This window comes from Poromitra crassiceps (genome assembly GCF_964638095.1).
Source record: "Poromitra crassiceps genome assembly, chromosome: 7".
Lineage (NCBI taxonomy): Eukaryota > Metazoa > Chordata > Actinopteri > Beryciformes > Melamphaidae > Poromitra > Poromitra crassiceps.
Genome location: NC_139628.1, coordinates 24,440,330 through 24,464,488, shown reverse-complemented (window position 1 = coordinate 24,464,488; position 24,159 = coordinate 24,440,330). Strand labels below are relative to the sequence as shown.

The 24,159-nt window shown below is 46.5% G+C and overlaps 2 protein-coding genes across 3 annotated transcripts in view; both read left to right on the top strand.

Moving 5' to 3' along the window:
* The window catches only part of LOC310779477 (uncharacterized protein), a gene marked incomplete at its 5' end in the record, with an annotated part of 33,747 nt that extends 31,952 nt beyond the window's left edge, over nucleotides 1–1,795 (top strand). The window contains one exon of the mRNA XM_083640009.1: nucleotides 296–1,795. Coding sequence (XP_083496135.1) covers nucleotides 296–1,649 — 1,354 coding nt within the window. The 3' untranslated portion in view covers nucleotides 1,650–1,795. The remainder of the gene's footprint in view (nucleotides 1–295) is intronic.
* A 2,171-nt stretch (nucleotides 1,796–3,966) lies between these two features.
* The window catches only part of LOC310779314 (GRB2-associated-binding protein 1-like), a 37,763-nt gene continuing 17,570 nt past the window's right edge, over nucleotides 3,967–24,159 (top strand). For both annotated transcript variants that reach the window (XM_083639850.1, XM_083639849.1), the window contains exons 1-2: nucleotides 3,967–4,094; nucleotides 20,790–20,918. In XM_083639850.1, the coding sequence (XP_083495976.1) occupies nucleotides 4,020–4,094; nucleotides 20,790–20,918 (204 nt within the window). In that variant the 5' untranslated portion in view covers nucleotides 3,967–4,019. The remainder of the gene's footprint in view (nucleotides 4,095–20,789; nucleotides 20,919–24,159) is intronic.

Below are 24,159 nucleotides of genomic sequence, written 5' to 3'. Positions count from 1 at the left end.
TAGAAACAAACCACTGGGACTTTATTGCTGTCATTACTACAGCCATGTGTAACGCAGGTCACCATCCGAACACAATTGGAACGATATAGGTAACGCTAACGGCGGCTAGCTTCCTATAAACGCTGCTCTTACATAGCCTGTCACTTAAAGCTGCTGCGCTATGTCAACAACATGGCGGCAGTGGGCGTGCCCGTACGTGAGTGACATCAATCGAATAAGGTCTATTGAGTGGACTTCAAAGGCACCACTTACTTGTATGCATATAATAATGAAACTCCTTCATTTCTGCTCCTAGTTCCCACAACCACCCTGTTCAACCAGTAGAAAGCAATGGAGCAGACCTTCTGCCCGGCAACTTGGCATCTCATCCACAGCAGGCGGAAACCGAGGAAGTGGATGGCGGAGGACAGTGTGGAGTATCGGAGCAAACCGATGCCTTTCTGGCCATCTCGTCTCCCTGTTCTGCAGCTGAGAGCGAGCAGGACGCTACCGGCAAGGACGAGAAGCGAGATGATGGAGACGAGGCAAGTGAAAGAGACGGCGATTGGAAACCGGACCGGAAGGAGGGCGAACCTGAACCGCAGTCCTCAAAGTCGAGGAGGAAGCGACAAGCCAAACGTTACGGTGTCGCGGCCAAGAGGAGGGTCCGGTCGTCTTTGAAGGCCGCGATCGAGAACAGTAACATCATTCTCCCCTGCAGAGTCTGTGGCGCTCTGCACAGGTCGACCAGCATCTTGAGAAAACACGCCTGGAGTCACGTGGACGGTCCGGCGTGTCTTTGCGGGGTGTGCGGAGAACACGCAGACTCCACGGAGGCGTTGAAGGTCCATCTCCAGAGTCACCAAAAAACTCGCGACTGTCCCTTTTGCGGGAGGTCTAACCTCCGCAACGACGGCGGCGACGAGCGCGTCGCCGCCCGCGCGGGGGAAAGAACGTACGTGTGCGACGTTTGCCATAGAACATTATACGAATGCGATGTTTGCCATAACACGTTTGCGTCGAAGGAACAGCTCAAAGCTCACCGCAGGGTCCACATTCGCGAGAAGTCGTTCCGCTGCAGCGTGTGCGGTAAATCTCTCTGCGACTTCCGATCTTTGGCGCGTCACAAGTTGACGCACACGGGGGAACGGAGCCACAGCTGTAGCTTTTGTGGGAAGCGCTTCACACTTCTGGGGAATCTCCGAGTCCACGAGAGGATTCACATGGACAGAGAGAGAGAATACCTGTGCGACGTGTGCTGCAAAATGTTCCTGACCAGCACGCAGTTGCAGATGCATATGAGAACGCACACCAAGGAGAGGCCGTACCGCTGCAGCGAATGCGGCAAGGGGTTTTCAACCAAGGGAGTCCTGATGTATCACATGAGGAGCCACACGGGGGAGACGCCATACCGCTGCACAGAGTGCGGCCGGTCCTTTAGACGAAAGCACCATTTTGACAACCACCTGCGAATCCACTCGAGCGAAAAACCCTTCGTCTGCGGGGTCTGCGGGAAAGCGTGCGCTCGCCCGACGTACCTGACGGTCCACATGAGGACGCACAGCGGAGAGAGGCCGTACCAGTGCACGGTGTGCGACAAAGCCTTTACTCAGAGCCACTGCCTCAAAACACACATGAAGAGTCACGAGGTGGGAGAGACTGCAACGTAACCACCACCATGACATCAGACAGAAAGTTACTTTTTGGTTGTTTTGGAATATCGAGTTGAATATGTTGTTTTTTTTCCTCAAAAATGCCTTTTTAGTGGTTTAACCTTTGCATTTCAACAGTTTTCATGTTGCTTCAGGCTACTGCCTCCGCCAAGGAGCTAATGTTTTCACCTGCATCTGTGTATTTGTCCGTTCGTTCCATCAGCAGGATATCGCAAAAAACGTTGGGCATGGATTTGCACCAAACTCGGTATGAAGGTTGCTCATGGGCCAAGGAAGAACTGATCAACTTTTCATGTCGATTGTCTAATAGTGCACGTAGTGGTGGGTGTGGTCTTCCCCAATAAGGTACGTTTCTGTGCATTTCACAATAGATTCACGTATTATAACTTTGATGCAAAGGTGTGCAGGGAAGAACATCTGGGCCTTCTTATGTTTTTTGTGATGTCACCGGGTGATTAATAATTTAAAGAAACTGATTGATCGTCAATTTGTCTGTTGATTGTACAGGTGATCTGATGGTTTCCTTGGTTTGGATATATAAGATGACATCCTATTGGTTAACTTGCGGCCCGGAGGCCAGATGCGGCCAGCGATAGGGTGCCAAGGGGCCACCTGACCCCTAATTCACAATGAAAATGAATGCTAAGTGGCTAAGCTCTAGGAAAATTGTCACATATTGCTGGCTGCTTGCTGCCCAGGCACTTATATGTAGGCTACTTAACATCCCCGTGTTTACATTGTCACTCTGATTATTTGTTTGCATTCTGCTTGGTGCTTCCGATTTACGCTATCATGGCAGAATGTAAAAATCCTAAATGTTAAAATTGTCAGACTAAACTCCGGGTGGCACCACAAAAACCGACAATCCACTACAGACAAATTAATATGATTCATGTTTGTTTATTAACTGGCCCCTGGCCTCCTGTCATTTTGCAAAAGTGGCCCCGGGCAAAGCAAGTTGCGTATCCCTGGGTTGGACTGTTGGACGTACTGTACAGGAGGATGGTCACAAGATCCAAAGTTGTAGAAGTTGTAGAAGTTGTTCCTTCTGTTCTTCTGTTCTTCATGTTCCAATAAAATATCTAGGTACAGCAAGCTTTGTGGGTCAAAAAGTGACAATCAAGAAAGAAGGGTAACCATCATGACATACTCACCATCATGACATACTCACTGAAGATTCTCATTGCAAAACACTTTTAGAGAAATATTGCTTTGTGAAAGACATTTAGGTTCTCTGACCCCCCAGTATGTATATATGTATGTATATATATATACAAAAATATGTATATCTATATATTTCTTTTGCTGAAAGTGAAATGTTTTATGGTCACTCACGATTCTCTGGAAGACAGGTTGGCTTGGTTCCAGCCTTAAAACTTGTTATATACGGATTTTTCAAAATGTCTATGGAGAAAATGAATGGGGAATTCACTTCTGGGGCGAGAAACGTCACATGATGACTGTTGAGCTCTATAGCATTAGTATAGTATAGTTATGAGGCCTATCTGCTCTCTTTTGGATTAGATGTAATACACAAAATGGCCGCTAGAGGGCAGCATGTACCAACCGTGATTTGGAATTAAACGGTGAATGACTTTCACTGGCTGAGAAACACCGAACCAACTGTAAAAAGCCCTTCTGTTGTTATCTTCACACGTCTGTCTTGCGTCACAGACTGAAGAGCTGAGATAGAGACAGACGAGACGATGGCGAGAAGACACTAGAGACAGCAAAGACAGTGAGACGGTGGAGGTATTATAGGCAAAGACAGAGACAGTGGAGGTAGTAGAGACAGTAGAAAGGAAGGAGTCTGAGTGCATTGTTTTGAATAAATGTAATCTACATGGAAAAATAATGTCTGGAAACCATCAGATCTCTAAACACAACATATAAGATTGAATATATGAAACGTGAAACTCTCACAGACACACAGGAGGAGCTTCCTGTAAGTGGGCGGGAGCAGCAAGGGAGGAGAGCGAGAGAGAGAGAGGAGGAGAAGAAAAGAAGGAGCGGCCAGGCCAAGGTGACACAGCACTGTAGGCAGCTGTCGCACGGCCAGAGAGAGAGAGAGAGACTACCACTTCTTTGCTGGGAACTAGAAGACCTCAGACACAGAGAGAGAGAGAGAGGTGTGACTGGTCCACTCAGTGAGTGACAACCTTCTTCTTGGATGGATGGAAACCTTTGGATCTGCTCTAAGTCGACTCAACCGATCAATCATTTGAATCGATCAACCGACAAATCTGAACTGCTCGATTACAACAGCAGGCCGAGTGGCAACTTGGTCAACTGATTAGAAGCCGGGTGGATTGATTGGAGACCAGCAGGTCAGAAGCCTGGTTGGTCAGCTGAGCGGCAGGCTGCAGGATGAGCGCAGCCGGGGAGGTGGTGTGTGAAGGCTGGCTCCGAAAATCACCGCCGGAGAAAAAACTACGGCGCTATGTGAGTTTTTAATATTTTCATTCTGCAAAAAATACTTTTCACTTTAGAAAGTGTTTCAAAGTATATACACGAACTGAACAAACCCGCATGACTTTCATCTGAAATACACTTTCAACACTGGAGACATGTTAGCGTGTGCACAGCCCAGTATTACGCCAAAGCGTTATACACTCAACGCGGCGCCATCTCAGTGTCACGGCCATGTTTTGCCTTCCCTAGGCGTGAAAAGTACACATGTATAAAGGTGTAGTAACCAGCAGGGGGCGATATTGGCACTAGTGTCTGAAATAAAACGGTGGTCAGTAAAGACGCTGTGGTCAGTGTGGCGGACGGGCGCATACGCTTAGCCTGGGTAAACCCATCCCCCACGTGACCTGCTCTCAGACCTGTTCTCAGTCACTATGTGACTGGGAACTGAGAGAGCAGGTCACGTGGGGGCTGGGTTTACCTAGGCTAGCATACGCTTGCCTTCGATGCCGACGAGTGAGGTTCGTTCCGCAACATAAGCCACGTTTTTTAATTTTTAAACATTTTCTTATTTAACCATGACCTAACCCTAACCTAACCCTAACCATGACCTAACCCTAACCATGACCTAACCATGACCTAACCATGACCTAACCATGACCTAACCTAACCTTGTGAGGCATCTGGATTTGTGCGAGATCATGACATCACGAGATCACGATCACATGACAAATCCATCTTGCCACGCTCCGATCTATTATTGGTTTGATTTAATTTGTTATTGGTTTGAATCTGAACCACCAGTGGTTCACACCAATCAGCATCCTATGAGGCAGCTACTGTACTGTATGGGCGGACTTTAGGTGTGAGAAGCGAGCCTGTGATAAATGTGATAGGCAGATGGTTCATCCAATCACCTGCCAGTTTTTTTTTTATGTGCCTACCTCTCTTAAACTGTTTCCCGAGCAACTCGTTCCCAGATGGTTAGGTGAAAACAAACCATCTGGCAGTGTCAGGTTAACCCTAACCTTAACCAAGTTGTTTTACTTGTCTAACCATAACAACCAATGTTTGGGTTGTAACTCAACATTTTCCATTTCGTGTCATCCCTTTGTGTGTGTGTGTGTGTGTGTGTGTGTGTGTGTGCGCGCGCGTGTGCGCCCCACTGTGCAGTTATTAATTAAGCTTGTAGATGCCCTTTCCAAAGTTTTATCAACACACTCACACACTGAGTCATTTCCTGGTGTTATAAACTCATAAAGCGATAAAACACACAGCAGCTACCAGCTACCATGACTTGAGCGTTGCTTTGGTCAATAGTACAGTAAGAATACTATAGGTCATGGCTGACCAATTTGGGGGCCAAGTTTGGCCCGCCCCCCATTTGTTTTGGGCCGCCATGGATTTGACAAAAAAAAAAAAAAAAAAACAGATATTAGGCTACAGTAAGTTTAGGCTTTATAGGTAGAATATTCATCTATTTTTAGGTCACTGGTGCACAGAAACAGTCAAGATGTCTGACAGAAAGAATTTGCCATAAAATATTGAAAGAGAAAATTGAAAGCAGCAGGAGGCTGTTTGTCCAGAAGGAGCAGCGCTCACACTTTCCGGTAAAGAGGCAGCTGACACACACACACACACACACACACACACACACACACACACACACACACACACACACACACACGAGACCCACATAACTGGCATGCCTGGCCAGTGAGTTGAGCTAATCTCATCTCTCTCTCTCCTCTCAGTCTCTCATTTCCCCTCGTCTTTCTTTCTTTCTTTCTTTCTTTCTTTCTTTCTTTCTTTCTTTCTTTCTTTCTTTCTTTCTTTCTTTCCAGTCTCCTCCTCTGTCACTTATTTCCTTTCCATTCCTCCTCTGTTCCTTAACTTTGTTTCTCTTTTTTATTTTGTTTCCTTTTCTCTGCTGAGTTATCTCCAGTCTTGGTGGGATAGACAGCAAAGTGAGGGAGGAGAGGAAGGGTTTGTGTTTTTCTGGAGAGAGAGAGAGAGAGAGAGAGAGAGTGAGAGAGAGAGAGATATATATTTCACGCCTATAGTTTGTTTGCTCTGGTCTGAATCATTTGAGGAGTTTGTAAAGTTGGGGCATTGTGACAATGTCCTCTCCACTTATTGGTCAAATGTGTTTGGGGGCGGGAACAAGAAAGCCATTACAGGAAGAAGGACCTGTGTTCTGGACTAGTGCACATTGCTATGCAATTTAACATGGAGCAATGGCATTGTTAGCATTTACGGAGCCCCTAAAGTCCTGGAAGGTGATATTTTGTATCTTGTGTGAACAAGTTATTTATGTTATGTCCACAAGACTTGGATCTTGTGCCATCCGTTCCAACTTCCCTTTCCCAGGCCACATTAAGCAGCTCTTAATGGGGGATCCCAAAGCGTTCCCAGGCCACATTAAGCAGCTTTTAATGGGGGATCCTGAAGCATTCTCAGGCCACATTAAGCAGCTCTTAACCCATTGATACCTGATGTTGCATTTGTGTGTGTATCTCTTTAAGACTGCGAACCGCGTGACGCGGTCTTAAAGGGATACACACACAAATGAGGGATATACACGCAAATGCTGCATCAGGTATCAATGGGTTAATGGGGGATCCTGAAGCGTTCCCAGGCCACATTAAGCAGCTCTCAATGGGGGATCCTGAAGCGTTCCCAGGCCACATTAAGCAGCTCTCAATGGGGGATCGTGAAGCGTTCCCAGGCCACATTAAGCAGCTCTCAATGGGGGATCCCGCAGCGTTCCCAGGCCACATTAAGCAGCTCTCAATGGGGGATCCCGCAGCGTTCCCAGGCCACATTAAGCAGCTCTCAATGGGGGATCCCAAAGCGTTCCCAGGCCAGTGTGGAGATGTAATCCTTCCACCTGGTTCTCGCTCTGCCCCTTGGCCTCCTCCCATTTGGACGTGCCTGGAAAAGCTCCCTGGGGAGCGACCAGGTACCAGGTACCTTACCAGATTCTCCTCTCCCGAGTCCCTCACAGATGACTGAGTTTCTCACCTCATCCCGAAAGGGAGATGCCTGCGAAAACCCATGTCGTCCGCTTGTATCTGCGATCTTGCATCTTCTTTCGGTCATGACCCCATAGTTCATGACTATAGGTGAGGGTTAAGATGGAGGTTGAGCAATTCCTTACTTACGAGTGATGTCACTCAGGCTGAGGATGCTTAGTCGATTATGAGCAATTGTGCGTTGATGTCACAATGTCAAGACTGATGCCCAGTCTGACAATGTGGGCATTGGCACACATAACCATCAGCTCATTATGCACAGCAGACGAAGCAGAACCAGTCAAACTGTTTTCACGTGTATGAGCGTGCGCTATTATGTTACGCCACATTGACTTTATGGGTTTTGGAGGTCTGCCCATCACAAACTGTAGGAAGAGTTTCTGCTCAGGAAAAGATCGCTCGCTCTAAGACGACTTCGGACGAACAAAAGTGCCAATCAGTGTTGCCAGATCTGATGAGAGAATCAAGCAACCAGGTCTGTGGAAACCAGCCAAAGACCAACGACTTGTGGACGGATCCTGCAACAGCCTGGACAAACGATCAAAAACACCTGCTTGACAACGAGGGAGCGACAAATAAAGAAGTGACTTTATAGAAAAAACATTCACTTATAATAAGCAGACTTTTTGCCAACACTGGTGTCGACCCGGCATTGTTAGATTTGAAAAGGAGAATACGAGTTTCGAGTTTCTGTGTGTGTGTGTGTGTGTGTGTGTGTGTGTGTGTGTGTGTCGCCTGCAAGATGGTATATACAGCCCAGTGTGTACATACACACACACACTGCCTGGCCAGCTGTGTGTCCACTGTCAACACACACACACACTGTGTGTGCATGTTGACTTTAACTTTCACAGGCCTAGGGAGGCTACCTGGTTGATCCTGCCAGTAGCATATGCTTGTCTCAAAGATCAATGATCGGTTAATGAGCGTCTGTTGTTGGTCATAAAGTTTGGCTGTTACGTTATTATGTTTAGGCAAGTAAAATAACTTGGTTAAGGTTATGTGGGTTTGGGTTTGGTCATGGTTAAATAAGAAAAACGTCCGCGCTGTGGTGTGCTTTCTTTGGCCAGGTGGGCTACCGCAGCACTGCTGCCCGGGCAGAGGGGCCCCCTCCGCTCCTACCAGTGATGTCATTTTGTGCACGAATGACATCACTGGTCGTTTTCGGGTATGTGTGTGAGATCATGCACAAAATACATCAGCATCGTTTTTCGGTGAAGTTCTCCTTTTAAATAACGAAAACGTTAAATGGGACTGGTTGAAGTCAGTAAGCCTCCACCACCCCGACCACTGCAGTAAGTGGTTATTTGACCATGGCACTCCCGTGGCATCGATGTCAGACGCTGTCAACAGGTTGACATTCCGTGGCTCGTGTGTTGCTTTGCTTCTAGTAGCTTTTAGTTTGAGTAGGTTTTAGTACCGACAGTGAATAAGAACAGTCTGAAGGATGTTAGGTATTCGGCCAAAGTTCATGGAGTTTACTTCATCATACCCTCCCTGTTCTGTGTGTGTGTGTGTGTGTGTGTGTGTGTGTGTGTGTGTGCGCGCGCGTGCGTGCGTGTGTGTGCGTGCATGTGTGCGCGTGCGTGTGTGTGTGTGTGCGTGTGTGTGTGTGTGTGCGCGTGTGTACTCTGTTATGTAATAAACTAATCTGTCTCAGCTGGGCCTGGTTGGAAGAAGGGGCCTCCCTGAAGATTTAGACACACACACAGTCACACACACACACACACACACACACACACACACATTGGCGCAGAACAGGGTATGATGATGATGAAGTAAATTCTGCAACGTTTGGTACAATAACAAACCTCATGCATACACACACACACACACACACACACACACACAGACAGACGATTTTAAATATTTTTGGAGGTCAAACACAGTTGAAGGATATTTAATGATGTCAACAGTCTGCTGCTGCACATGTGGGCTGTCCCAATCACAATTATTTTATTAGGCCCAAAGTATATTTAAACACAAGCAAAGTGACTTGGGTTGGTGCACAAGTGACATAACGTCGCTGTCAGGCAGAAACCTTCTGTCTCTCCAAACTGTCTCTCCAAAAAGCTCTTTCACAAGGAAGAAAAAACATTCCCATTTGAACATAATGTAATATTAATAATCATGTAAATAATTAACCATCTTGCTGGTCCAAAGTACCTGAAGCTTTTTGGGTACCCACTAAATCCATTTATGGGGCGGGGGAAGGGGGGGGCGTCTGAATTTGGAGAAACACTGATAAGTGAAAAGAAATGTACAAGATAGAATATTAACAAAGTTTGGCAAAATGCAAAAACTAACTAAATATATACAGGATACAATAGGAGATAGCTAAATATTAACAGAATATATGTATTTGTATTGCACATGTTAATTGTTTAGTGAAGTAGGAGATATTGATGTAGGTGCAGCACTAGGAGGAACATCAGGGCAGTGCAGCACCTGTGTGCATCTTTTCCTGTCAGAGCATTGATCCATGCAAGACAGGTTTAGGTAAATCACTGAAATATGAAAATATCTTTGTATTTTTATTGTTTGGAAAGAGGTCTCCCTCGACCTCCTCCTAGAACCCTCCCCGGGCGCCCCCTGGCCCACCACTAAGTCCCCTAAATCTACGGGGCCCTCTTCGTCGGGTGTTTCACATGACTCGTAGTTGCTGACGTTCCTTGGCCCAGGACCACTGGTTACAGCGTTGGATGTAGATGGGCTGATAAGGGCTCACTCGGTCCCAATAGACCCTTTTCACGGAGGCCATTTTGTGTCGAAAAGGCAAGGTAAACACAGGTGCAAGCAAAACACTAATGAGGGTTTCCAACTTCTATGATTGGAAGCTGGAAACCCTCGTTACTGCTTTGCTTGCACCTGTGTTGTATACCTGCCTTTTCGACACAAAATGTCCCCCGTGAAAAGGGTCTATTCCCCTTCCCATCTGCCCGGGAAGTACCCTCTTCCTCCTTCTTCTTCTGTGGTGTTTTATCGCAGTTGGCATCCTTTATGTTGCATTACCGCCTCTTTCTGGATCCATCCATCCACTGTTTCCCTGCCTTCTGTCCTTCTGGTCCTCTCGCCCTCTTCCTCCTGTTCGCTCGAGCTTGCCGATTCATAACATGTTCTTGATGAGACACATAACTAAACTCGCTCTCGCCTCTACTTATAGCTGCCCAGTTTGGCATCTATCGTCTCCAGAGTAAGGCGGCGTTCACACCCAACGCGCTCTTTTCAGTCAGAACGCTATGGAAATCATGTTGAGAGTGCTTCCATTGTGCACAAAACACAGCGCACGGGCGTTTTTTGTGTGTGCTTTGTTTTGTTTCCCCCTGCAGTCGCGTGCAGTACAGCGACCACACGGACGGTAGCCAGCTGGTTTTGTCTGTTGTTCACTGTCAACATGAAAGCCAGATTATTGCCAATTCTGGCAGCAGTGGAGGTTGAGGATCCCTCTGGGAGGAGAAAAGTTAGGATGAGGGAAAAGACGAGCCAGCGCGCTTTTCCTCCAAATGTTCAACTTTTTTCAGCTTAAAACGCCCAGAGCGCTCCGCCAAAGAAACTAGACGCCACCAGCGTTTAAACGGCAGGTGCGTTCCTTGAAAGAGGAGCACGCTTAGCGCGTCCTTACATAGAGAATGAATTGCAGAAAGACGCTGGCAGCTCAAATGAGCGCGTTGTGTGTGAACGCCGCCTAAGTGGTGGGAGAAGTGGATAGGTAGTGCATCATCTCCAGAGTCTCCCAGACCCAGAGAAGTGTGTTACTGTATCTGCAGAGACTCCGCCCTCTGCCTGTATTTGTCCTATTATTTTGCTGGTCGGGACGTTTCCGGCCTGCAACCTTTGGGGCAGTACCCCCACGTGGGGTGTGTACTGTAGCCCCCAGCCAGGATGTGATTGGTTTCCCCCGTCTCTCTCCTCTGCTGTGTACAGACAGACTCTGCTGTGGGTGTGTCTGTTTGACGACACACAGAGCAGAGATGACACAAAAGACAGCAAAGCGCCACCTACAGTACCCGCAGGGTTGTGCGGAAGTTTGTTTGTGTGTGTGTGTGTGTGTGTGTGTGTGTGTGTGTGTGTGTGTTTATTGGTGCTTTAGAACGTAACCGCTACTTTTATTCCCTCTGATTCACCAGCTTTGTTGTCGCCAGCTTGGCTCACTCGCTTCATTGCTCTCAATCTCGCTTGACCATGGCTCTCTCTCTGTCTCTCTGTGTGTCTCTCTCTCTCTCTCTCTCTCTCTCTGTCTCTCTCTCTGTCTCTCTCTCTCTCTCTCTCTCTCTCTCTCTGTCTGTGTCTCTCTCTCTGTGTCTCTCTCTCGCTCTGTCTCTCTCTCTCTCTCTCTCTCTCTCTCTCTCTCTCTCTCGCTCGTGGAGCCGGGGAGGAGGGGCCAACTTTGAATGCTGTGTGTTTACAAACAGCAACTGATCATATAGTATGCCTTTAATAACTTCCTTAATTGATTTGAAGGGGATTTTGCATGACGTATTGGTTTTATTGGTTTGTAGCGTTGTCAATGATCATTTAGCTTTACAACGTTAGCAACCTTTTAGCACACAGCTGGTTTTGTTGTCTTGAGGTCATGTGATGCTGAAAATGGAGCGTCAAGAGTATTTTGAGGATTAAATGTTTGAACAGTGAAGCTGTGGAGACTTAGTGTGTTCTCCTCCATGTGACACACGTCACATGACTGGAGCTCAGAGAGCCTGGGCCGCCCGGAGGAGAGGAGGAGCAGAGCGGGCGGTAAAAGGCACCGAGCGAACGGTGAGAGTTTGGTTTTCCAGGTCTGCTGTTATTTTGGATCGGAGAGCAGGAAGGAGGAAGTGTTATTTTAGATCCATTGTGACCTCTTCCTGTTGTGGTCAGAGGTCAAAGGAGGAAACGAAATGTGGGGGAGAGGAAGAACCTGTGTTGGCCATTTTGTACTATAGTGTCCGAATTCTCAACTGTTAATTTGATTCACTGGTAACACTTTACAATAAGGGTATATTAATTAGTGGTTAATTAATGCTTAGGTAAATGAAATGCAGTCGTCAATTAAGCGGAGGTCAACAGCGTCTTTTTCTGAGGAAGGGCAGGGTGCTGCCCGAAACGTAACCCTTTTTACCGGTGTCAAATAAATACACTCAACTTGGAGCCTTTGCAGTGTGCGAGTTTTCCTTTTTCTTTCAAAAGCGTCTTTTTACTGACAGCTTACATCGGGCGAATCAATCAATGAATCAATCGCTCGCACTTGTTGCCGACGTTCGTATGATGAGGAGATGAATCAAAATGCTTACGACAAATAAAGCCAAATGGGAGTCGAGAACGAGTGCAGGAGAGCTGACGCAGGTGCCAGGTGTGGAGTGGGAGAGGTGCGTAGCCTATTGCTGGAGATTCAAGTTGTGCACTGTCTGCACTGACAGTTGCAGTTATTACTTTTAGCTGTGTTTCATCAAGGCAATGTCCAGAAGATATGGGTTCATCATGAGTGTCTGCAAATGCAGATAGATAGGCTACAGTAGGAGCGTGCATGTTGTCTGTTTCAATAAGCAAAGCGTCCTTACCGAGAATGACGTGCCTGTTGAATGCCGAACAATTAAATATTCTTGCTGCAAAATCAGCCTCTTAACTCATTGAGTGCCAATGACGACAATCGTCGTCAATTTAAATACTAACGTAGAGTGCCAATGACGACGATTGTCGTCAATTGCGTTTTTTGACGGTGGGACGTGGATCAAAGCCTGATCCATCTCCTGTGAAAGTATGGTGGATGTTGAATGTGTAAAAGCTATTTTACGGACCCATTAGGTGGCGACAGTGCTCTCCAGATTAGAGAAAGTCGAGGAAAAAACAGAGAAGAAGTCATGGGGAAACGGAAATTGCATCGGTATGCATCGATATGCATGAAGCATAACGTTAGCTGTGCCTGCAGCAGCCAATCTGCTGCCACAATTGAGCCCCTCCGTGTCCGCTGCGATAGCCCCATCCACATGATTAGTTGTGGAGTTGTTATTATTCTCAACTGGAAGCGATGGGAGCGGGTGACAAATACACGCGGAACGCTGTAAAAAAGCTGGATGTAGTGCACTTTTCAGTGCAGAGCAAAGGCAGCAGAGAGCCACCAGAGCCACACCCACGGAGGTGGGGTTTGCAGTTGAGGGGGGGGGGGGGGGGGGGCGGGTGACCAGCAAGAAAGTGTAGGGTCTGCGCACGCAGGGGCCAGCGCTGCTGGTTGCAGCTAAAAAATATTATTTTGACAAACAAAATTCCTTTGTTTTCACTGTTTTATTGAAGGAAATTATTTTTGGGGTGTCACTACATCAGAAAATATTAGCTTCAGAGTCAGTCATGTGCTTGAAATGCTTCATTTCACAAAAGGCTAATTATCTCAGCTTCTAATTTGAAACGTCTCTTTTTAGTGAAATCAACCTATCTTCTCTGGCTCATAAATAAAGAACGGAAAATGATATCAATAAACTTTTTTTGCTGATGATAGAAGAGAGTCTCATCGTTCTTTGGCCGTGTTCGGTGTTTACATAGTAATATGTAAACAGTTGTTTAAACAGTAATATCACACAATATTCTGTGGGCCTCGAGAAATCACTGAAAACGCTCTGAAACTCTGGCACTGGGAGCGTCCGTTCTCCAAAAGTGGCTGGCACTCAATGAGTTAACAACACTGGAATAAAGATTGACTATAGAGGCTATAAAGAATAGACTATAGAGAAATAAATGGATTCTTTAAACAATTATTTTATAATGTCCTTTGTTTAACACGTTCACTGCCAATGACGTATTAATGCGTCAAAAAAAATCCAACCGTTCACTGCCAATGACGTATTAATACGTCAAAAAAATGATTTTTTTTTTTTTGACCGTGGGATGTGCATCTAACCCTTTTACATCTCTTATATAAGTATTGGACGTGTACAACGTGTACAACCCATTCCACCGACCCACTAAGTGGCGACAGTTCTTTCCTGACTAGAGGAAGGCAAGCAAAAAGCAGTGTGACGAAGCCATTCTCATGAAAATGGATTGGCGAAAACGCTTTCGTTTTCGCGCTGATTGCTGGCAGTGCGGGATTGCAAATTTGCACAATAGATTACGGGTGGAACACACTTTGAAACACGCAGCATAAATATGACCAGAATCGCAAAAGCTTCATCAAAGCTCTCAACCAAAACTCCAAGATGCGAGCGAGTCCATCCAGACTTCCTCAAAGAGCGGCCGCGCAGACAGGCACAGCCGCACAGCAGCAGCAAAGCAGTGAGACTGGTGACAAGCTTGTGACACGGCCGCTGCAGCCAAGAAGAACGCCCACGGAGGGAGGAGTTGGAAGCAGAGGGGTGTTTCCTGCTGTTATGGAGGAAATTACTGTTCAAAACTATTGTTTAGGTCTTACTGATGCCAAAAATGAATGGTTAAAGTGACTGTTCTATCGAATTTCACAAAAAGCCGTTTATCTCAGAATAAATTTTCTAACGCTGAAACCATGCTGTATTCAACTGCTAATGCTTACATAACTACTAACTCTACAAACTAACTCTTTTAGACAGAGAAAGCACACATTCTATTAGTTATTTTGAGATATTGTGTGTTCACAAAATCTTAGCAGAAAAGAATCCTCGGGTCTTGAAAGATGAGCCAGAATCCTCAAAAAAACCCTCTGGCAGAACCTACCTACAGTAAAAAAAAAAATGGCTGGCAGTGAATGTGTTAATAGTGGCTGGTAAATATTCGATATGGCCGGAATTCTGGAACATTACCGGCTGCATTGGCCGTCTGAAAAAATGGCTAGCGGAATCCCTGATGTAGCCTATCATGTGACAAAAATGCGATCTATTATTTTGGCGGGTAAAAAATATGCCTGGTGGGTGGATTTTTTCCATCTACCCGTCACCTGGCCGGTGAGTCAAAAAGTGAATTTCGGGACCTGCGTATATCCCTCAATTAACACTTAATAAGAGTACTGAATGGGGCATCCAGGTGGCTCACCTCGTAGAGCGCGTACCACAAAGCCTTAGTTCTTCACGTGGCCGACCCAGGTTCAAATCCGACCTATGGACCTTTGCTGCATGTCATCCCCCCTCTCTATCCCCACCTCTGCTGTCCACCCACCGTCCTATCCAATAAAGGCAAAAATTCCAAAAAGAAGAAGAATAACAATAAAAGTGCTGTATAAGCATTACTTAACCCTAATGAAGCATTTATTAATGTTCTTTGTGACCCTCATTGTAAAGTTGAAAACATGTAACCCTTAAAACCAAAAGCAGATTAAATGAAACAGCAACATTTAACCTTATGTTCAGTGTGTCTCTGAAGTCTTTTCCGCCACTAATTCCTGGACGTATAACTTAATGTCATTGTGATTCAAAACTATTTAACATATACATGTTGATTGGATGCTGGGACCCCCCCCCCCACACACACACACACACACACACACACACACACACACACACACACACACACACACTCCTGGCCTGAATCTGTGACTGAAGAGAGATGAGTGATCATCAGAGAGAGAAATCCAGAGAGAGAGAGAGAGAGAGAGACAGGGAGGGAGAGAGAAAACATCTACCGCCATCTTCACCAGCATTTCCTGTTCAGCCATTTCCTCTTCCTTTAGTCACTTCCTGTTAGTGTTTGGAAAGAGAGAGGAAAACAGAGATATTTTGTGTGTGTGTGTGTGTGTGTGTGTGTGTGTGTGTGTGTGTGTGTGTGTGTGTGTGTGTGTGTGAACATGTGCTCCACAACATGTATTTTAGTCGTGCACTTTGATCAAATCCTCTCTCACACACACAGGTCTCGGTGTTTGGTGTCACGTTGGTCTTTTGTTGGGGAACACTCTTAACAGATTTGGTTTGCTGGTGTTAACTCACACAAATTCACAGAATGAAATAATAAAATACTGATGATAATAATACAGACTGTATCTATATAATGTGCTTTCATATTTTTTTAACAAGAGTTGTAATAGGAATAGTAAAGCAAACAAAACGAGACAATACAATAATCATAGTGTCTGAAATATGCAGAAATACAAGTTAAAGTGATCATCTCAAAGATTTCCGTGTAAATAAAAGTCTGTGAAGTCACTATCGCAGCCCGAGTTAACACAATGGTGATTGAGCCTATATGGCCCATTGATGGAAGCCTTTGCATTTTCAGTATTGCAGCATTCATGAACTTGGTGTGAAGTAGGATAACAAGCTACTGTTTTTCCGGTCTCTGCTAGCCTAGCATTGCGGGTGGATATTATGGCCGAACAAACTGACTAACGTCACATAATATGTAGTCTCCCCAGACTCAAATATTACGTTGAATTGCTGCGCTCCGCATACTACATAAGTGAGTCTGTGCCACTTCACAGCCACTGCTTGTTTTCGAAGGCGGGTTGAAATTGAATGAGTGACAGGTCGTAGCACCGATGAGAGAGCGGTTTGAAAAATGGGCTGCGCCTCCCGTGTCGTCTGATCGCAAAGTCGTTACTGATTGGAGACGACTGAATCCATCACTGGCATATGACTGGCCAAGTGAACGGTTCCCTCCCATAACCAGCCCTCTGAGGGAAAGTGTCCCAGAACCAGAGAGAGATCTGCAGCATGCAGTAACGTAGTGTATCAGACCCAGAGAGAGCTCTGCAGCATGCAGTAACGTAGTGTATCAGACCCAGAGAGAGCTCTGCAGCATGCAGTAACGTAGTGTATCAGACCCAGAGAGAGCTCTGCAGCATGCAGTAACGTAGTGTATCAGACCCAGAGAGAGCTCTGCAGCATGCAGTAACATAGTGTATCAGACCCAGAGAGAGCTCTGCAGCATGCAGTAACGTAGTGTATCAGACCCAGAGAGAGCTCTGCAGCATGCAGTAACGTAGTGTATCAGACCCAGAGAGAGCTCTGCAGCATGCAGTAACATAGTGTATCAGACCCAGAGAGAGCTCTGCAGCATGCAGTAACGTAGTGTATCAGACCCAGAGAGAGCTCTGCAGCATGCAGTAACGTAGTGTATCAGACCCAGAGAGAGCTCTGCAGCATGCAGTAACGTAGTGTATCAGACCCAGAGAGAGATCTGCAGCATGCAGCAACGTAGTGTATCAGACCCAGAGAGAGATCTGCAGCATGCAGTAACATAGTGTATCAGACCCAGAGAGAGATCTGCAGCATGCAGTAACATAGTGTATCAGACCCAGAGAGAGATCTGCAGCATGCAGTAACATAGTGTATCAGACCCAGAGAGAGCTCTGCAGCATGCAGTAACGTAGTGTATCAGACCCAGAGAGAGATCTGCAGCATGCAGTAACATAGTGTATCAGACCCAGAGAGAGCTCTGCAGCATGCAGTAACGTAGTGTATCAGACCCAGAGAGAGCTCTGCAGCATGCAGTAACGTAGTGTATCAGACCCAGAGAGAGATCTGCAGCATGCAGTAACGTAGTGTATCAGACCCAGAGAGAGATCTGCAGCATGCAGTAACGTAGTGTATCAGACCCAGAGAGAGCTCTGCAGCATGCAGTAACGTAGTGTATCAGACCCAGAGAGAGCTCTGCAGCATACAGTAACGTAGTGTATCAGCCCCATTGAGAGCTCTGCAGCATGCAGTAACGTAGTGTATCAGACCCAGAGAGAGCTCTGCAGCATGCAGTAACATAGTGTATCAGACCCAGAGAGAGCTCTGCAGCATGCAGTAACGTAGTGTATCAGACCCAGAGAGAGCTCTGCAGCATGCAGTAACGTAGTGTATCAGACCCAGAGAGAGCTCTGCAGCATGCAGTAACGTAGTGTATCAGACCCAGAGAGAGATCTGCAGCATGCAGTAACGTAGTGTATCAGACCCAGAGAGAGATCTGCAGCATGCAGTAACATAGTGTATCAGACCCAGAGAGAGATCTGCAGCATGCAGTAACGTAGTGTATCAGACCCAGAGAGAGCTCTGCAGCATGCAGTAACGTAGTGTATCAGACCCAGAGAGAGATCTGCAGCATGCAGTAACGTAGTGTATCAGACCCAGAGAGAGCTCTGCAGCATGCAGTAACGTAGTGTATCAGACCCAGAGAGAGATCTGCAGCATGCAGTAACGTAGTGTATCAGACCCAGAGAGAGATCTGCAGCATGCAGTAACATAGTGTATCAGACCCAGAGAGAGCTCTGCAGCATGCAGTAACATAGTGTATCAGACCCAGAGAGAGCTCTGCAGCATGCAGTAACGTAGTGTATCAGCGTAAGAACTCTCATGGGTCTGGCGTCGAGACTATGCAACACTGTTTGGATCTCACCTGCAATTACCGATCATCGCCATAGGTGTCGCCAAAGAGAACCAAATGGAAATCTTTGAGAGACCAAGTTCATGCTGCAATACTGAAAATGCAAAGGCTTCCAATCATCAATGGGCCATAGGCTCAATCACCATTGTGTTAACTCAGTTGGCGATAGATAGTGACTTTAACAGACATCTTTACGTTAAAAACTTTGAGATTATAACTTTAGAGTGAAACATAATTACAAAATAAATTATGTTTCTTGGAGATTAGACTTTCTATGGTCTGTCTCTCGGTCCCCCCCCCCCCCTCCCCCCTTCTACCTCTGTCTCCCTCCTAGCTCTCTCTTCTATTTCTCTCCCTCTGTCTCTCTCTCATTGAGCAATACGAAATTATTGAATTCCTTTAATCAGAAAAACATTGAAAGTAATGGCCAAATTGTGTGTGTGTGTGTGTGTGTGTGTGTGTGTGTGTGTGTGTGTGTGTGCACGTGTGTGTGTGCGTGCGTGCGTGTATGTGTGTGCGTGTGCGTGCGTGTGTGTGTGTGTGTGTTGGTGATTCATGTGTGAAATATGCGGTGTCATCTCCTAGATCTCTCGTGGGAGATGGACCCTACCCATAATGCTTAGCCTGCGGCAGTAACAGCATCCGAGAAGTGTCAAACATTTAGCAAAGTCTGTGTGTGTGTGTGTGTGTGTGTGTGTGTGATATGTTTAGTTAACATTCATGTGTACTGGGGTGTGGAACAGCCGACATGGGAAAGAGACACTGGAGTTGAGAGAGGGGGCGGACGTGTGTGTGTGTGTGTGTGTGTGTGTGTGTGTGTGCGTGTGTGTGTGGGGGGATCAGAGTCTAAGCCTATTCGCTAATCAATCGTTCTGAAATCTATCTATAATATTCAATCATAATCTATAATCTTATGCTCATTTAAGAAACTATCAATACATTTTCCACAGTGCTATATATACACAATATATTTTTGGAAAATGATCATTACCTGAATTTGAACATTGATTGATCTGTAAAACTCTCTCTCTCTCTCCCTCTGTCTCTCTCTCTCTTATATGGTAAATGGTAAATGGTCTGCATTTATATAGCGCTTTTATCCAAAGCGCTTTACAATGAGTAGATAGTCTACATTCACCCATTCATACACCGATGGCGGCAGGCTGCCACGCAGGGTGCCTACACACCATTGGGAGCAAGGAGGGTTAAGTGTCTTGCCCAAGGACACAACGACAGCAGCTGGGAGGGAGCGGGGATCGAACCGCCAACCCTTGCATCATTGGCCGACCCGCTCTACCTCCTGAGCTAAAGCCGCCCCAGCGATTCAATGAGCTTTATTTGTATGACTGTACATCTGCACATGTTGCCAAAGTGTAGATTCAAACAAATGAGATAGAAATAAAGTAAAAATACAATTGAATAAACTGATAATATATACATTCAGCGCATAGCATTTCTGGACAGTAACAGTGATGCAAAAAAGAAAAATTAAATAAGAGTTTACAGGGTTGCTGTGCTTCTTCGATGATACAGTAGCATGACATTATCATGACATCACAGCACAGCACATCACATGAGCACAGACTTCTACTGTTTTAACATTTTCTCCAAGCAGGAGACACATTTTTTCATTGATTTATTTTGAAAGTATTCTTTCAGAGACTTTTGGAAGTGTTCCTGATGTCTTCATACCATAGACCAGTGATACTCAACTTGCGGCCGGCGGGCCACATGTGGCCCGCGATGGAATTGCAAAGAAAAAAAAAAAAGTTTTTTACAGTGCACCTGAACGCAACATGCAAGATACCCGCTGAATAAGTGTCCAAATGTTCTTGTCATTCTGGCCAATACTCCACTTCTGTTATAGCATTTCAGTCTGGAATAATGGAGTATCTTTCAATAATCTATGATTTAGCTGTCTGCTCGCTACACAGGCACTTATGTATGTACTTAACCTAACTAACTATCATTTAGTTTAGTCTGACAACATTGTCAGACTAAACTCTGGCTGACACCCCAAAAAACCTACAATCCGCTACAGAAAAATGTATATTGATTGTTTATTAACTGGCCCCTGGCCTTCTATCATTTCACTAAAGTGGCCCCCGGGCAAAGCAAGTTGAGTATCCCTGCCATAGACCGTATAAAAAATATGGACAGAGTCATTGGCACCCATTAGTTTTTGGACTCCTGTCCAAAAACAGTCTTTTCTATAATTTATTTTACTCTAAAAAAGTGTTTTGAACATGGATGTAAACATGTTTAATCCTGTAGTAAAGTGTGTTTAATCCTGTTGTAAAGTGGGGCATTAACATGGGGTGAATGGGGAATGACTCACTTTTGGAGCCAGCCTCAAGTGGCCATTCGAGGAACTACAGCTTTCATTATGACTTCCTCTGTCAAAGCCCGAGCCCAGCCACCTGGTTCATACAAAGACGTGTTATTCTCCCTCCAGGCCTGGAAGAGGCGCTGGTTCGTGTTGCGGAGCGGCCGGCTGAGCGGGGAGCCGGATGTCCTGCAGTACTACAAGCACCAGCAGGCCCGCCGGCCAATCAGGAACATCAACCTCAACCTCTGTGAACAGGTAGAGTGACCTCTGTGAACAGGTAGAGAGAGCTCTGTGAACAGGTAGAGAGCTAGAGCTCTGTGAACAGGTAGAGAGACCTCTGTGAACAGGTAGAGAGACCCTTGTGAACAGGTAGAAAGAGCTCTGTGAACAGGTAGAGAGACCTCTGTGAACAGGTAGAGAGACCCTTGTGAACAGGTAGAAAGAGCTCTGTGAACAGGTAGAGAGACCCTTGTGAACAGGTAGAAAGAGCTCTGTGAACAGGTAGAGAGACCTATGTGAACAGGTAGAGAGAGCTCTCTAAACAGGTAGAGAGAGCTCTGTGAACAGGTAGAGAGAGCTCTGTGAACAGGTAGAGAGAGCTCTGTGAACAGGTAGAGATACCTCTGTGAACAGGTAGAGAGACCTCTGTGAACAGGTAGAAAGAGCTCTGTGAACAGGTAGAGAGAGCTCTGTGAACAGGTAGAGAGACCTCTGTGAACAGGTAGAGAGAGAGCTTTGTGAACAGGTAGAGAGACCTCTGTGAACAGGTAGAGAGAGCCATGTGAACAGGTAGAGAGACCTCTGTGAACAGGTAGAGTCACCTCTGTGAACAGGTAGAAAGAGCTCTGAACAGGTAGAGAGAGCTCTGTGAACGGGTAGAGATAGCTCTGTGAACAGGTAGAGAGAGCTCTGTGAACAGGTAGAGACCTCTGTGAACAGGTAGAGAGACCTCTGTGAACAGGTAGAGAGAGCCATGTGAACAGGTAGAGAGACCTCTGTGAACAGGTAGAGTCACCTCTGTGAACAGGTAGAAAGAGCTCTGTGAACAGGTAGAGAGAGCTCTGTGAACGGGTAGAGATAGCTCTGTGAACAGGTAGAGAGAGCTCTGTGAACAGGTAGAGACCTCTGTGAACAGGTAGAGAGAGCCCTGTGAACAGGTAGAGAGAGCTCAGTGAACAGGTAGAGAGAGCCCTGTGAACAGGTAGAGAGAGAGCTCTGTGAACAGGTAGAGAGAGAGCTCTGTGAACAGGTAGAGAGAGAGCTCTGTAAACAGGTAGAGAGAGCTCTGTGAACAGGTAGAGACCTCTGTGAACAGGTAGAGAGAGCTCAGTGAACAGGTAGAGAGAGCTCAGTGAACAGGTAGAGAGAGCCCTGTGAACAGGTAGAGAGACCTCTGTGAACAGGTAGAGAGAGCCCTGTGAACAGGTAGAGAGACCTCTGTGAACAGGTAGAGACCTCTGTGAACAGGTAGAGTGACCTCTCTGAACAGGTATAGTGACCTCTGTGAACAGGTAGAGTGACCTCTGTGAACAGGTAGAGAGAGCTCTGTGAACAGGTAGAGAGAGAGCTCTGTGAACAGGTAGAGAGACCTCTGTGAACAGGTAGAGAGAGAGCTCTGTGAACAGGTAGAGTGACCTCTGTGAACAGGTAGAGAGACCTCTGTGAACAGGTAGAGAGAGAGCTCTGTGAACAGGTAGAGAGAGAGCTCTGTGAACAGGTAGAGAGCTCTGTGAACAGGTAGAGAGAGAGCTCTGTGAACAGGTAGAGAGACCTCTGTGAACAGGTAGAGAGAGAGCTCTGTGAACAGGTAGAGAGAGAGCTCTGTGAACAGGTAGAGAGCTCTGTGAACAGGTAGAGAGAGAGCTCTGTGAACAGGTAGAGAGACCTCTGTGAACAGGTAGAAAGAGCTCTGTGAACAGGTAGAGAGAGCTCTGTGAACAGGTAGAGAGACCTCTGTGAACAGGTAGAGAGAGAGCTTTGTGAACAGGTAGAGAGACCTCTGTGAACAGGTAGAGAGAGCCATGTGAACAGGTAGAGAGACCTCTGTGAACAGGTAGAGTCACCTCTGTGAACAGGTAGAAAGAGCTCTGAACAGGTAGAGAGAGCTCTGTGAACGGGTAGAGATAGCTCTGTGAACAGGTAGAGAGAGCTCTGTGAACAGGTAGAGACCTCTGTGAACAGGTAGAGAGACCTCTGTGAACAGGTAGAGAGAGCCATGTGAACAGGTAGAGAGACCTCTGTGAACAGGTAGAGTCACCTCTGTGAACAGGTAGAAAGAGCTCTGTGAACAGGTAGAGAGAGCTCTGTGAACGGGTAGAGATAGCTCTGTGAACAGGTAGAGAGAGCTCTGTGAACAGGTAGAGACCTCTGTGAACAGGTAGAGAGAGCCCTGTGAACAGGTAGAGAGAGCTCAGTGAACAGGTAGAGAGAGCCCTGTGAACAGGTAGAGAGAGAGCTCTGTGAACAGGTAGAGAGAGAGCTCTGTGAACAGGTAGAGAGAGAGCTCTGTAAACAGGTAGAGAGAGCTCTGTGAACAGGTAGAGACCTCTGTGAACAGGTAGAGAGAGCTCAGTGAACAGGTAGAGAGAGCTCAGTGAACAGGTAGAGAGAGCCCTGTGAACAGGTAGAGAGACCTCTGTGAACAGGTAGAGAGAGCCCTGTGAACAGGTAGAGAGACCTCTGTGAACAGGTAGAGACCTCTGTGAACAGGTAGAGTGACCTCTCTGAACAGGTATAGTGACCTCTGTGAACAGGTAGAGTGACCTCTGTGAACAGGTAGAGAGAGCTCTGTGAACAGGTAGAGAGAGAGCTCTGTGAACAGGTAGAGAGACCTCTGTGAACAGGTAGAGAGAGAGCTCTGTGAACAGGTAGAGTGACCTCTGTGAACAGGTAGAGAGACCTCTGTGAACAGGTAGAGAGAGAGCTCTGTGAACAGGTAGAGAGAGAGCTCTGTGAACAGGTAGAGAGCTCTGTGAACAGGTAGAGAGAGAGCTCTGTGAACAGGTAGAGAGACCTCTGTGAACAGGTAGAGAGAGAGCTCTGTGAACAGGTAGAGAGAGAGCTCTGTGAACAGGTAGAGAGCTCTGTGAACAGGTAGAGAGAGAGCTCTGTGAACAGGTAGAGAGAGAGCTCTGTGAACAGGTAGAGAGAGAGCTCTGTGAACAGGTAGAGAGAGCTCTGTGAACAGGTAGAGAGAGAGCTCTGTGAACAGGTAGAGAGAGCTCTGTGAACAGGTAGAGAGAGAGCTCTGTGAACAGGTAGAGTAACCTCTGTGAACAGGTAGAGAGACCTCTGTGAACAGGTAGAGAGAGAGCTCTGTGAACAGGTAGAGAGAGAGCTCTGTGAACAGGTAGAGAGAGCTCTGTGAACAGGTAGAGAGAGCTCTGTAAACAGGTAGAGAGAGCTCTGTGAACAGGTAGAGAGAGAGCTCTGTGAACAGGTAGAGAGAGAGCTCTGTGAACAGGTAGAGAGAGAGCTCTGTAAACAGGTAGAGAGA